This window comes from Dipodomys ordii, unplaced genomic scaffold, assembly GCF_000151885.1.
Source record: "Dipodomys ordii isolate 6190 unplaced genomic scaffold, Dord_2.0 Scaffold27, whole genome shotgun sequence".
NCBI lineage: Eukaryota > Metazoa > Chordata > Mammalia > Rodentia > Heteromyidae > Dipodomys > Dipodomys ordii.
This window is the reverse complement of record NW_012267243.1, coordinates 4,802,314-4,817,658: the sequence shown is the minus strand read 5'-3', so window position 1 is coordinate 4,817,658 and position 15,345 is coordinate 4,802,314. Positions and strand designations below refer to the sequence as shown.

Below are 15,345 nucleotides of genomic sequence, written 5' to 3'. Positions count from 1 at the left end.
TTGGTTCCATATCTTAGCTATGGTAAATAATGCTGCAATAAACATAGTTGTGCTGGTAGCTTTAGTATGGTCTTTTTTGTGATCATTCGGGTAAATGCCCAAAAATGGGATTGATGGGCCATAGGGGAGTTCTATGTGGAGTCTCTTGAGGAACTTTCATACTACTTTCCAAAGTGGTTGAACAAGTTACCAACAGTGCTGTAGGGTTCCCTTCTGGCCACATCCCCACAGCATTTATTGTTATTAGAGTTCTTGATTATAGCCATTCTAACTGGGGTGGGTGGTAGCTCAATGTTGTTTTGATTTGCATTTCTTTTATTGCTAGGGAGGTTGAACATTTCTTCATGTGTCTAATGGCCATCCTTTCCTCTTCAGAGAAGTTTCTCTGTAAGTCTTTAGTCCACTCACTTATTGGGCAGTTGTTTCTTTGAGGATTTGTTGTTGGGGGATTTAATTTTTTGAGTTCCAGGTATATTTTAGATATGAGACCCTTGTCTGTTGTATGGCTAGTGAAGATCTCCTCCCAATCGGTGCCTTTGTCCAGTATTTAAAGTTGTCTCTTTTTTTTTATTGTTGTCTAGCTACTAGTCCCTTTTCAGAAACAAAGTTTTAAATACATGAATTTTCTCCTACTCTGTAGTTTTCATTTATCTTTTTAATAATATTGTTGCTGGAGGGGAAACTCATGTTGTCTATAGGCTCTCTGAACCTCTCAGTCTTTTTATCTACACAATAAGGTGAGCTAGTTGGCTTTTGAATGCTGAGATTCTTTGGTTCTCAAATGCAGAATAACTGTTTTCTTACATTATTCAGCAGGTAAGTTATACGAAGTATCTTACAAGAAAAGTTGATGTTCTGTGAATAGGCATTCTGCCAAATTGTATAATGAAATATACATGGCTTAATCATTCTATACCTCTACATTCTGATAAATTCTTTCCAACTAACTATATTGATTAGCCTTTTACTGTATATAAAGTTTTAAATGTGACATGTTTCCTTTTTTCTTCTTGTTAATATTTGTAAAATATTATACATTTGTAAAATATATACATTTGTAAAAATGTATACATCAATATCATTTCATAGTAATTCAAACAATACAATAATTATAGATAACAAAATGAGATTCCCTTTCATATCTACTGCTCTTTTATTTTTCCTCTTAAAAATTACATATTGTTATTATAAAGGTGATATGCAGAGAGAATACAGTTACATAAGCCAGGTAATGAGTGCATTTCCTTTTGGACAATGTCACCCCTGTCACCCCTTCCCTTGCTTTCTCCCAGTTTTTCCCTCCCATCCCCACTTGTATAGTTCTATAGTTGTATAGTTCATTTTCAACATAGTGTCTAGTGAGTATCACTGTCCCATTTGTTCACCCTTTGTCTCTCCATCCTCCCAAAGACAGATAAATGTACAAATAAGACAGAAAGCAAACAAAAAGAACAATGAAGTAGAAACCTTTTGTTTCCATTTCCAGGAGTTCATTTAGATAGACACTATTTATATGATCAGATGAATATAGACATTGTAACTTTATGCCTAAAGGAGGCATCCACAGTTAACATTTTGGTAGCCTCTTTTCAATCTTCTTTTTTGTGAATACATAGAGAATATTTTTAACTTTTACATATATTTTTCATAAATGGAATCAGGTTGTGCATTTTAATTCTTTTCCTCTATAATTTTATACATACTATGTTATTTGTATATAATTTTTAATAATGACTGCTACAGTGTTATAATTGTAGTGTTTAGTTTTCTTAATCAAGCTTCTTTATTTTTTGTTGTGGTTGGGGAAGGAGTAAAGCCAGAATCAGGACAAGGGGCTTCTCCCACAGGTCTCCTCTGCTTTCATGTTTTGGATCATTGGGAAGACTTTGAGGAGATTAATCTGAGACTAGTTAGTCTCAGAAGTGGATGCTAGCCCATGTGACTCCTGTACATACATCTCTCATGTACTTGATTAGACTACAGTATTATATAATAGTATCACAATTCATTTAACCACTCCCCTTTATTGACCATCAGTTTTCTTTATCACCATTGAAAGCAATGGTATGTAAACACTCCTGCAAATATTCATTTGTGTAGAGATTTGTGTGTGTATGTGTGTCTGTCTGTCTGTCTGTCCCGGTACTGGGGCTTAAACTCAGGGCCTGTTTGCTCAAGGCTGACATTCTACCACTAACATGTATTTCCTACATGTAGCACTGATTTTTTTTTTTTTTTGGTGGGGGGGGTCGGTGGTGGGGCTTGAACTCTAGGCCTGGGCATTGTCTCTGAGCTCTTCATCTCAAAACTAGGGCTCTACTACTTTTAGCCACAGCACCACTTTTGGTTTACTGTTGGTTAACTGGAGATAAGCGTTTCACATACTTTCTGCCCAGACTGGCTTTGAACCACAATCCTCAGATCTCATCCTCCTGAATAGCTAGGGTTACAGGTGTGAGCCACTGGCACCCAGCTTACATGTAGCATTGAAAATACTGAATTTTTAAATAGCTACCACCAAATTATCTTCCTAAAAGTTTTTACAAGCTCATATATCTGTCATAAGGGAGAATTCATTTACCTTCATCATCGCCAAAATGTTAGCAGCTTAAAATCTTTTCAGTTGTAGTGGTTGAATTATGTATTTTATTTTTGATTTTTAAAAACAGTTCATTTTATTAAATAGTTGAATTTAAATATTAGTTTGTGGTTTTTTAAGTTACATTTATATGATGTCTGGATGTTGAATATTCTTTCATTTCTTTGTCAGCCGTTATTTCATTTTCTGTGAATTGTTTTGATCCTTCCATTTTTCTTATGAAATTGGATATTATTTAGTGATTTGTAAAAAAATTGAAATATGTTTTGCATTTGAGTCTTCTGTGTTTTAGAAAACCACAGATAATATATTTTTCATGTCTGCTGCTTTTTTTTAAAAAAGCTGTTTATAAAGTATCCTATAGAATAGAAACATTTTATTTTGTGAAGGTATCATCTTTTATCTTCTCTGCTTTTCGTGTAGTTCTTAAGAAAGACTTCTTGTGTAACCCATTTTTTATCAATGAGTAGAAGCTCTTTTTATCTTAATCTGAATTTCCACATTTATTCAATTTGTTTCTGTACACTATTCTTTCTGATGTGTTTTTTTTTCTAATTTTTAACCAATAAAATAAAATACTTGCAGATCCAGTAGTTTACCACCTCTTCCATCTGCCAGGTCAAAATATTTAATTTATTGATCAAAAGTTTGTGCTCCTATGAAGAGATACTGGTTAATCTCTTAATATGGTTCATAATTCATTCTCTTCAAAAATGCACCTCTCTGTTCATCATCTTTGTAGTAACAATAAAAATTTTAACAATAAAAATTTTAGAAAGACAAAGAAAAAAAAGAAATATATGCCTTTGTCATCTTGACTACTAAGATGGTACTAACAGTAGTCTTGACTTCCCTAAGTTATCCCAGTTAGCCTTCTGTATTTAATTTAAACATTGTTTTTCAGTTACAGATGAAGACACAGTAAAGAGGTATTTTGCCAAGTTTGAAGAAAAATTTTTCCAAACCTGTGAAAAGGAACTTGCCAAAATCAACACATTTTATTCAGGTAAGTAGTCATATTAAGAGACAGCGTCTAGAGCTAGGACAGAATGAACTCTGTAATGTCGTTGTTTAAGCTTATTCACGTGGAGGCTTTGCTTTCCTTGCTGTTCTAAAGGAATATTTTGTTTAGCTGGAATAAGAATTCTCCTAGCACCTCAGTGCTTATTAAACTTCATATTGTCAGATTTTCTTGTAGGACCTCAAGAGTAAGAATGCTGGTTTTGTCATTTATAAGAATCAAATTTCACAGCTCCAGATTTTGACTTAGGCTAATGTTATGCTTATTCACTGCCTAGAACACTCCTGCCTAGAACATTCCAGAGTGGCACTTACAAAATGCCCTATGGTATGATAGAAAAATATTAGAACTTCTGTTTATTTTGTTTCTGTGTTGAAATGTACATTAGTAAGCAGTAATTTTATAATGAAAAAATAACCTCAAAAACTCTGCTCTAGAACACTGCCTTTAAGTATCACCATTCCTTTGATACCTAGTTGATACTCAGATAATCTGTTTCATGAAAATAGAATCAAAGCAAAGCCAGTTAGGTTCAGAGGCACATTTTATTCAGATTGTGGAAAAACCTTACATACAATGAGTATCACACTGCTGAATTTCCATCCCTAATAACTAGAATGCCTTTTAGATGTATTGATCTATTCCTTGAATAGTAATAGATTTCTTCATCTGTTTCCCATTGTTAATAATGCAATAATACCACATACTAGGTAGGTTTTCAAGAAAACTGTCTCGTTTCTGAAGGTCCAAGGTAAAACAACTATATGTGTTAAAGGTCTTCTTGCTTGTAGAGGTTTGAGGCAATACAAAACATCACTTTGAAGCAAGTGAGGCGCCATCCACATGTCTTCTAGTCTCTCTCCTCCTTAGTATTTAGTCCTGGGGCTCCATGCTGATGAATCTTAAACTAATCCTAATCACCTTCTAATGGCCCTGATTCTAACACTGTAATTAGATAAAGTCTCTTCCCACTTCATACCTAACAATGGGGATTAATCTGTACCATGACTTTTGGAGTGGATAGACCATAGCACTGAATGAACAAATTAGGCCTAAAATTACTTTCTAGATTTTTCTTTCTTTGTTTAGTGTGAAAATTACATTCATACTACTAATATACTGTTATTAGAGGAGATTTTAGTTTTCTATTATTGCATATATAATATATATTTATATTTATTATAATAAACCAAATATTCTAATGTGCTTTAGTCTAAGCATGAATAGTTTCATGGCTTTGTTAGCTTCTTTTTCAGAGAATGATTTTTTTCCTAGGTTTTTTACAACTACCAGAAGCATCTTACTAAGGCTAATTTATGTTATAGTGGGAGATGGAGAGAGGCAAAAAGCAATGAAAGGTTGCTTTCAAAAAGCAAGAGGCAGCTGGGTGCCAGTGGCTCACACCTGTAATCCTAGGTACTCAGGAGACTGAGATCTGAGGGTAAAGGTTCAAAGCCAGCCCAGGTAGGAACGTTCATGAGACTCTTATCTCTAGTTAACTACCAGAAAACCAGAAGTGGCACTGTAGCTCAAGTGGTAGAGTGCTAGCCTTGAACTGAAGAACTCAGAGATAGCGCTCAGGCCCAGATCTGGTTCAAGCCCCATGACCTACTACCCACCCCCTACCTCCCCCTCAAAAAAAAAAAAAAGCAAGAGGCTCAGCAGAGTGCTATTGGTTTGGGTTTGTAATCCTGGCTACTTAGGAGGCTGAGATCTGATGATTGTGCTTCAAAGCCAGCCCAGATAGGGTAGTCTGTGAGATTCTTTATCTCCAATTATAGCTGGAAGTAGAGCTGTGGCTAAATTGGTAGAGTGCCAGTCTTGAGCATAAAAGCTAAAGAACAGTGCTTTAGCCATGATTTTAAGCCCCATACTGGCACAAAACAAACAAAGGCAAGAGGCTAAAGCCCAGTGATAGCATTGTTCATCTGAGTCACTATTTTTGCAAAATGAATCTTCTTCTAAGATCTAGTATAAAATAATGCATTCTACTTTAATACCTATTTGTATTAACTGATCTCTTGGCTGTTGATTGAAAATTTAGACTCCTGACTCCCAATCTGAACTTACTCTATCAATGTTTTGTTTTACCTTGGATGACTTAGTTGCCCTTGTTTTAGTCTAATGTTCTGATGACCATACTCATTGCCTAAGATTGCTCTTCTTTAAAATAGTCTCTAAGCCATGTCTCCCAGTATTTTTTGTTGTTGTTTTTAGTACTGGGGGTTGAATTCAGGGATAGCTCATGCTAGGCAAGTATTCTACCACTTAAGCTATGCCCCAGCCATTTTTGGCTTCATATGTTTTTCAAATAGGGTACAGTGCATTTTTTCCTGGGGCTAGCCCCAGACTCTGTCTTCCCTATCTCTGCCTCTGGAATAATTGAGATTGGAGATGTGTACAACCATAGCCAGCCTCTATCCCATCTTTTCATTTTTGTTCCTCTACTCCTTTGACATCTGTTTTTTCATCTCACGTAGTTCATGCTCCTTAACTCCTTCATTTTCAGTCACTAATGCCTGTTCCATAAACAATTACTTTTCCTCATTTACCCATTTTATCTCCTATGTTTTCAGTCCCTTTACCTCCATTCCATTATTTACCCCCATTGACTGCTTAGATAACAGCAGGGCAAATTGGAACTTTTATAAATTCATTGCTTAAAACTGCCTATGGGTCCTCATTGGTTTTTTTCCTCCTTATTCTTCAAAGTGCCTTCTTCTGAATTAATTTTTGTTTTTGCACTTGCTGGTGGTGGTCATGGGGCTTGAACTCAGTGCCTGGGGTCTGTCCCTAATTTTTTGTGCTCAAGGCTAGTGCTCTGCCACTTTGAGCCACAGCTCTACTACCAGTTTTCTAGTAGTTAATTGAAGATAAGAGTCCTATGGACTTTCCTGCCTAGGCTGGCTTTGAACTGTGATCCTCATATGCCAACCTTCTGAGTAGCTAAGATTACAGGCATGAGCTACGAGCACCTTGCTTGAATTCTTTCCCCTCCTCCTCTTCTGTTTTCTCTTTGCAGTGCTCGGGATCATATCCAAGACCCTAAGCATTCTAGGCAAGTGCTTTTCCACTGAGCTACATTCTCTAACCCTTCTTCAAAATTCTTTAAGCCCATGATTTTTCCCAATATGCTCATCATACCCCTTGTTTTAAAATAAAAATAACCAACTCTTGTTTACATATAATACCATGCGTATATATGCCACCCCTTCCACCCCTCTCACTCTTACTTAGTTTTCTTCAATTTTTGTAGAATAGATATCCTTCTTCATTCTGACCAGATTCAATTCTTTGAGGCTTTGCTCCATTAATGAATAGATGTTCTTATCTCCCCCCCAACACACCTTTTTTTTTTTTTTAATTTGTTCAGTCTTTGGGTAAGCCATCCTTTCAAACAAAAAGTAAATAAGCAAACTTTTAAATTTTGTTCTCTCTCTCTCTCTCTTTTTTTAATCGGTCGTGGGGCTTGAATTCTGGGCCTGGATGTTGTCCTTTAGCTCTTCAGCTCAATGCAAATGCCTTACCGCTTTAGCCACAGCGCCACTTCTGGTTTTCTGGTGGTTTATTGGAGATAAGAGTCTCATGGAGTTTCCTGCCCTGCTGGCTTTGAACCGAGAGCCTCAGATCTCAGCCTCCTGAGTAGCTAGGATTACAGGTGTGAGCCACTGGCACTCAGCTTCTTCTCCTCATTTTATCTGGGCTTCCTTGCTAGGCACAGAGAATAGTTTATACAAATACAGGACCATGAAAAGTCATGGTGCATATTCATGCCCTTTTCACTAGATTACAGGTACCTAAAATACAGAGACAAAATAAAAGTATGATTTGAAAGCATACCAATGAATATATCTTCTTCAAGGGAAAAACATGCAAGAGAAATGACAGTGTTCTAAGGACAAAGATACCTTCTACAACTAGAAGGTAGAAGGATAAATAGGATATAGCAATATAGACACACACACATACACACATACAAAACTGCCAGGAGGAGCCAGTGGCTCATGCTTCAAATACTTCATGCTTGTAATATTAGGAAGCTGAGGTCTGGAAGATCACAATTGGAAGCAAGTCATGGCAGAAAAGAGATTTCTTCAGAGATTTCATCTCTAACAACAACAACAAAAGGCCAAGAGATTCTATCTCCAACAAAAGTAACCAAAAAGCCAGGCTAGTGGTGTAGCTCTAGAGGTAGAGAGCCAGCCAAGCCAAGCAAACAAGCCCAGAGAATGTAAGGCCCTGAGTTGAAACCATGGTACAAAAAAAAAAAAAAAAAAGAAGAGGAGAGGGGGAAAAAAAGAAGTTGAAAGATGAAGGGTTTTTTGTTTTGTTTTTGTCAGTCGTGGGGGCTGAACTCTGGGCATGAGCACTGTCCCTCAGCTCTTCATCTCAAGGCTAGTGCCCGACCACTGGAGCCACAGCGCCACTTCCGGCCTTTTCTGTTTATTATATGGTGCTGAGGAATTAAACCTACAGCCTCATGCATGCATGCGAGGCAAGCACTCTACCACTGAGCCACCTTCCCAGCCCAAGAGGAAGGTTTTTACATTAGAAAGAACCTAAGTTAAGAAAAGAGTATTAGATATGATCAAAGGTTGAAAATGAAAAATATACAAGATCAAGTTTATTGGCCTTTTCTTTAACTGTGATGTTTTTTGGAAGAATCTCTGATCCCAATTCTAAATGGATAATTTATTTTACAGAACAGATAATGGTTCTTGACTCACAAACAAAAATAAATACCTATTTTTGGCAATAGGTCATTTTTGTATTTTGAGTTATCATAAGAAATGATGTAAACTTGTTCAACTACTTTGGAAAGCAGTATGGAACTTTCTCAAAAACACTAAACACAGAACTAGCTTATGATCCACCAGTTACACTCTTAGTCATTTACCTAAGATACAGTAAGGCTGCCTATACAATCGTGCTCATTGCATCACTATTCACCATAGCCAAGGTATGGAAGGAGCCCACATGTTCCTTAACAGATGACTAGATCAAGAAAATGTGGTATATACACAATGGGATTTTACTCATGCATTAGAAAGAATATTGCATCATTTGCAAAGAAATGAAAGAACCTGGAAAAATCATGTTAAGTCAAGTTGGCCAGGCCTAGTTTGACAAAGGATATATAACACATGTGGAACCTAGAATTAATTTCTAAATGTATAACTATATCAATCTAAATATATAAATAAGCACTTTGGGGTTATATTCAGATATACATAAACATATTAACCAAAATATGGTAGATCCAAGGGAGAACTCAAATGCTATAATTCCTTAGAAAGTATAACTCACAGTCCAACAAAATAAACAGCAGGAAACAGGTATTCGAAAGAAGGGTTAAGGCCAAGGGGAGGGGAATGAATTAATGAAGAGAGCAAGTAGGGAGAGAATGTAGTCATAAAATTCAAGGCATATCCTACAAAATTAAGAAAATTGAGAGAAGGAGAGGCATTGGGAGGGATGGGAGAAAATAATGAAAGTGGTGACATTGATCAGATGCATTGTATTCATAAACTCCTTTATTGAGTGACAGCTGCTTTGTACAACTACTTAAAAATAAAATAAATATATCTACATTATGAACAGGTGCCTGCATATACAGATGTTCATAGTTTATGTATGTTTGTATGCATGTATGTGAATACACATGTGTTCAAACAGTTTTTTTCATGAGACAATATTATCCTATTTGTAATGTTTTCTAGTGTTCATACTTTTCTATTTGTGTTTGATCTTTAACATGTTGGTCATGATCCATCCAGCCTATATTGGGTTACAACACTCAGGTTGAAAAATGATGCGCTAGGTCATGTCTCAAAAATAATTTTAGTCTAGATGTTATTAAAAATTTGGATACTGTGGTTTAATAATTTCCCTGTGTATATTGGCAGGACCATAAGAGTACGTATAACCTGATAGTCTGCAGACTGACTTTTTTTTGCCAGGTCAGGAAGAGATAGGTAATATGAAGATAGAATTGGCAGAAACAGAATTTGGCACTTGGCTCTAAATAGTATCATTTATCTCCTTATTTAGCAGGTTGTCTGAAAGACTAGAGTTCTCCGTAGGAGGCTAGATGAAAATTCATACACAATAGAGACAAGCTTTTAAAAAAGAGATTGTAGTTCTGTAGCCAAGACTGACATTGAACCACGAATCCTTCTGCTTGAGGCCTCTTGAGTGCTGAGATTACTAACATCTTATGCTAGCTAACATATACAGATAAGTTAGGCTTACTAACCTGCCTCCATCTATTTATATATTACAAGTTAGCTAAAAATGGTCTGTTTTAAAGTAACATGTTCTTTATTTTTTAAATTATTTTATGTAGTTGTACAGAGGAAAGTGACATATATTATTGAGTAAAACCTTAAATGCCCCCCATAATATATTCTTTATTGGGTCTGTTTTCTTTTATCAGTTTTATAAAGGTGATATACAGAGAGGTTATAGTTACATATGTCAGGTAATGAGTATATTTCTTTTTTAAAAAAATTATTAACTCTTCCCTCTTTTTGTCCCAGTTTTTCCTTCCTGTCCCCTCTACACAACAGGTTATATAGTTCATTGGTTCATTGTCAACTGTTACATTTGTTTCTAAATATACTTTAAAAAAAAACAGAATTAAGTGATAGTTCTGTTATCAGCTAATTACTTTGAATCTTAAAATTTTTTGAATTTTTTTGTTTTTGTTCTTTGCTTTTTGAATATTTTACTGTTTAACCTTCCTAGGTCTTCTATTTAGGTGAAAAACAAAGCACATTGATTCACCGCCATCTTAGGATTCTATTTTTATTATCTTTAAATAGTTGTAGAAAGGAGTTTCCCATTCAACAAATCAATCTCCATGCACTCATACAGTGTACTTTGATCATATTCTCCCCTTTTTACCTTTTTTTCACCACTTCCTCCCACTTTTTTTTTTGTTTTTTTTTTTGTTTTTTTTTTTGTCTGGGCCTGGGTGCTGTCTCTCAGCTCTTCAGCTCAAGGCAAGCGCTCTGCAAGTTGAGCCACAGTGCCACTTCTGGTTTTCTGAGTCATTTATTGGAGATAAGAGTCTCACGGAGTTTCCTGCCCAGGCTGGCTTTGAGCTGCGATCCTCAGATCTCAGCCTCCTGAGTAGCTAGGATTACAGGTGTGAGCCACAGAGGCCAGCAGCACCCCTTCCCCTTTTCTTCTCTTTTTTTGCTCTTAAAATTTTAATTTCATTATGCTGTTTTATGCATGCTTATGAAGTATTTGGATCATATTGACCTCTGCCTCACCCTTTGCCTTCGCTTTTTTCCTTCTAATTGGTTCCTCCTTCCAAAGTGTACCCCTTTCACATTTGTGTCATTTGACAGGGAGTTGATTACTGCACTTGAACATCAGGCCTTGTACTCTTGTTTGTCTTTTTTTGTATATGGCTAGCACTCTATTATTTGAGCTACATCGCTTCCTAGTTGTAGATAAGTCTTAGATTTGGCTGCCTGGACTGGCTTTAAACCCTGATTTTCAGTTCTCAGGCTACTGAGTAGCTAAGATTAGGTCTAGATTTCCTCATATGAGGGAAAACTTGAAATATTTGCTTTTCTGAGTCTACTTATTTTGCTTACCATTACAATCTCCAGTTCTGTCTATTACAGAGGACATGATTTCATTTTTTTTCATGGTTAATAATAAGCTGTGTATGTGTGAGTGTGTGCGTGCATGCGCGCTCGTGTGTGTGTGTGTGTGTGTGTGTGTGTGTGTGTGTGTGTGTGTGTGTGTGTGTGTGTTACATTTTCTTTCTCCATTTCTCAGCTACTGGGCACTTAGGCTGATTCTGTTACTTGGCTATTAAGAATAGTGCTGCAGTAAACATAAGTATGCAGTTATCTCAATTGTATGCCAATGTTCATTCATTTGGATATATGCTCAGGAGTGGTACAACACAATCCTATGGTAGTTTTACTTGTTTTTTGAGGACCCAACATACTGATTTCCATAATGATCACTTAAGAGTAGTCATATTGTTCAGTTTTTGGGAACCTGTGTAAGTTAGCTTATTCTTACTTATTTCTAGGCAGTTCTGGGATTTGAATTCTATTCCTCAACTTGTTTGCTTGGCTGGTGCTCTTATCATTAGAACCACACCTCTATTCTGATTTTTGCTGGTTATTTTGGAGATGTTGTCTCACAGACTTTTGGGCAAGCCTCAAACAGTGATCTTCCCAATCTTGGCCTCATGAGTAGCTAGGAATAAAGGCATGAACCACTGGCAGCAGCTATTTTTTATTTTTTATTGGGTGTTTTAATTTATTAATAAATGGGCGTGTATTTATCTTTATAGGTAAAAGTCTTTCGAAATTGGAGACCATGAGAGAAGAGAGTTTTAGAAAGGCTAGTCCTAATTTCCTTGATGAACATAGATACAGAAATTCTCAAAGTATTTGCAGACCAAATTTACTATCATATTACAAAGAGTATAGAGTATGATTAATTTCATTCCATCAGTGCAAGGATACTTAAACAAAAATCAGTAAATGTCGTGTACCTAATAAATAGAATCAAGAGCAAAATTTACATCATGTCAGTAGATGCAGAATAGGGCTGGAGGCATGGCTGAAGGGGTAGAATACCAGCTGGAGTGGAAAAAACTGAGCAGGAGCTCTAGGCCCTGAGTTCAAGCCTTGATACTAGTATGTACATACAGAAGATACAAGCAAGCCTATGATAAAATTCAATATTTCTTCATAATAAAAGACATGGAGAATCTAGGGATATAAGAACCTGTATCAACATAATAAAAACTTATGCTTATCTTATTTTTATGAGATTCTTATCTCCAATTGACCACCAGAAAATGGAAGTGGGATTGTGGCTCAAAGTGGTAGAACACTAACCTTGAGCAAAAGAGCTCAGGGACAGCACCTAGGCCCTCAGTTCAAGCCCCAGCATCCACTAACTAACTAAATAAATAAATAAATAAGTAAATAAATAAATGCATTTTGAAAATAGGAAAATAGAAAGGTGTCTACTTTCTGTACTAGTTTTCAGTATAGTTCTTGAAATCCTAGCAAGAGCCTTAAGTAAGGGAAATACCTTTTTGTAGATGTTATACTTAAAAGACTCATGACCACCTGAAGACTAGTAAATCTGTTAAACACTTTCAGTTAAGTAGCAGGGTACAAAGTCAACATACAAACAAGTAACTTTACTGTATGTCATTAATGTGTTCACACTGAAGAAGAAATCAGCCAGCCATAATGAAAATTAATAAATAGGTAGGATCCTGCTGTATCATTTCTGGACGTATATCTAAAAGAATATACTTCAGTATACAGTAGAGTTATCTATTTTATTGCAGCTCTGTTCACAATAGCTAAGTAGCTAATCAGCCTATATGCTTATTGGACAATGAATAGATAAAGAAAATGAGAAATATAGATACAGATATAGGTAGATATATGTACACACATATGCATACCACACACAGGCATACACATACATAAACAATGGAGTATTGTTCAAACATAAGAATCACATTTATGTCATTTTCTGGAATATGGATAGAACTGGAGAATTATCTTGTTAAGTGAACTAAGCTGGACTTACAAGTATCACATGTTTTTATCTCATGTAGTATTTTGGGAGGAATGAAAAGGTAAGAAATTACAAAGGGATCTGTTAGTGTATGAAAGAGGATAAGGGGGAGAAAGGATACAAGTGGTTATAGAAAGAGTGAATATGATCAAAATATGTTATATTTGTATATGAAAATGTCATACTAAGAGCTATTACTTTTTATAATAAATATATGCCAATAAAGAAGTGCCTTCAACTGGAATTATAAATTCTGTTTAAATTTTGGAAAGGCAAAAAGAGTCTTTGGGGGTAGAAAAATTACTAATACATGACCTAACATGTTCTCTTAGGTCTTTGAGGTATACAATTTCAGCTGGTAAAAATTCCAGGTGACGTAATATTTCAGTTGCATATAATATAACAAAATTAACCATCTTGACTCATCTATGATGGGCCAACTTTCTTACATGCTTACTTTATATTTGAATTAACACTGTGTTAGGTCCATAAATTGAATCAAGAGGATAGAGGATAATAATATCTCAATAAAATGCAAACAATAAAAATGGTCTGAGATTATAACTTACTTTAAAAAAATTTTTCTTCCATGCCAGGTGCTGGTGGCTCATGCCTGTAATCCTAGCTACTCAAGAAAGCTAAGCTCTGAGGATCCCTGTTTGAAGCCAGCTTGGGCAGGAAAATCCATGAGACTCTTATCTCCAATTAACTACCAAAAAACTAGAAGTGGAGCTGTGGCTCTAGCCTTGAACACAAAAGCTCAGGGACAGCACCTGAGCCCAGCATTCAAGCCCCAGGACCAGGAAAGAAAATTTCTTCAATTGTATAACAATACAATAGTCTTATTCTTGTAAAAATAGATAAACTTGGTAGGAGAAAAAGATCTTGTTTTTTTTCCTCTTTTTTTTTTTTTGGCAGTAATGGAGTTTTGAATTCAGGCCTATGCTCACTAGACTGATGTGATAACTGCTGAGCTACACCTCCAGCCCTGTTTTTCACTGGTTTTCTAGGATAGCTCCCCTTCTGGCTGAGCCTGAATATCTCCCTGCCTATTGTAGGCTTTCTGACTTTCTGGAATTACAGACATATATCACTGAATCCAGATTCCCTTATTTGGGAGATGGAGTCTCACAGACTTTTCTGCCCAGGCTGTTCTGTAGATCTCAGCCTCCTGTGTAGCTTAGAATGATAGGTATGCATCACTAAACCCAGTTACAATTTGAGAAGAGTATGGGTCAATGGTCCTCCTGTTCTCAACCTCCCCAGTAGCTATATTACAGGCACAAGCCACTAGGGATGTTTTGCTAATTCTCATTTTAGGTCTTTGAGGGACACATAAGTGCTTTGAAATCTCCTGAGTGGTTATTAGAATTTTTTTAGTTTAATTTTATTGTCAAGGTGATATACAGAGGGGTTATAGTTACATAAGTAAGGTAATAAGTACATTTCTTGTTGAACTTATTACCCTCTCCCTCATTTTTCTCCCACTTTCCCTCCCCCTCAGACTCCCCCTCCTCCTCAGTCTTCCTCCCAAATTGTACAGTTCATTTCCAGCATATCTTGTGAGTATCGCTGTTGCATAGGTGTTTCCCCTTTGTCTTTGTCTCACCATTTTATTGTTCCCCTTCCTTTCCCTAATTCAAATAAATGCATATACAAGACACAGGGTATCAAAAATTAAAAAAAAAACAATTACATCAGGGAATAAACTAAAGGGAAGAAAAAAATGAAAGAAAAAAGAAATAACTTCATGCAGTACATTAAAAACAACAACAAAAACCCTCTTGTTTCCATACCTTGGAGTTTGTTTCTGTTAGTATCATTTTATATGGTCACATGCACATAGTTACTGAGCTATTGTGGTCCTCTGCTAGATCTAGACATATACTAATTATTTACAAATGAGGGAAATCATGGAGCCTATGTTTCTTTGTATCTGGCTTACTTCACTTAATATGACTTTGTCCAAGTCTTTCCATTTCCTTACAAATGAGGCCATGTCATTCTTTCTGATGGAAGCATAGAATTCCATTGTAGATAGATAGATAGATAGATAGATAGATAGATAGATAGATAGATAGATAGATAGAACACATTTTCTTGATCCATTCATCTACTGAGGAGCATCTGAATTGGTTTTGTATCT

At 36.0% G+C, this 15,345-nt stretch overlaps 1 protein-coding gene across 1 annotated transcript in view; it reads left to right on the top strand.

Moving 5' to 3' along the window:
- Xpr1 (xenotropic and polytropic retrovirus receptor 1) overlaps window positions 1-15,345 on the top strand; it is a 124,878-nt gene that overhangs the window by 53,500 nt on the left and 56,033 nt on the right. Inside the window, exon 3 of the mRNA XM_013015710.1 lies at window positions 3,504-3,605. Within this exon, the coding sequence (XP_012871164.1) occupies window positions 3,504-3,605 (102 nt within the window). The remainder of the gene's footprint in view (window positions 1-3,503; window positions 3,606-15,345) is intronic.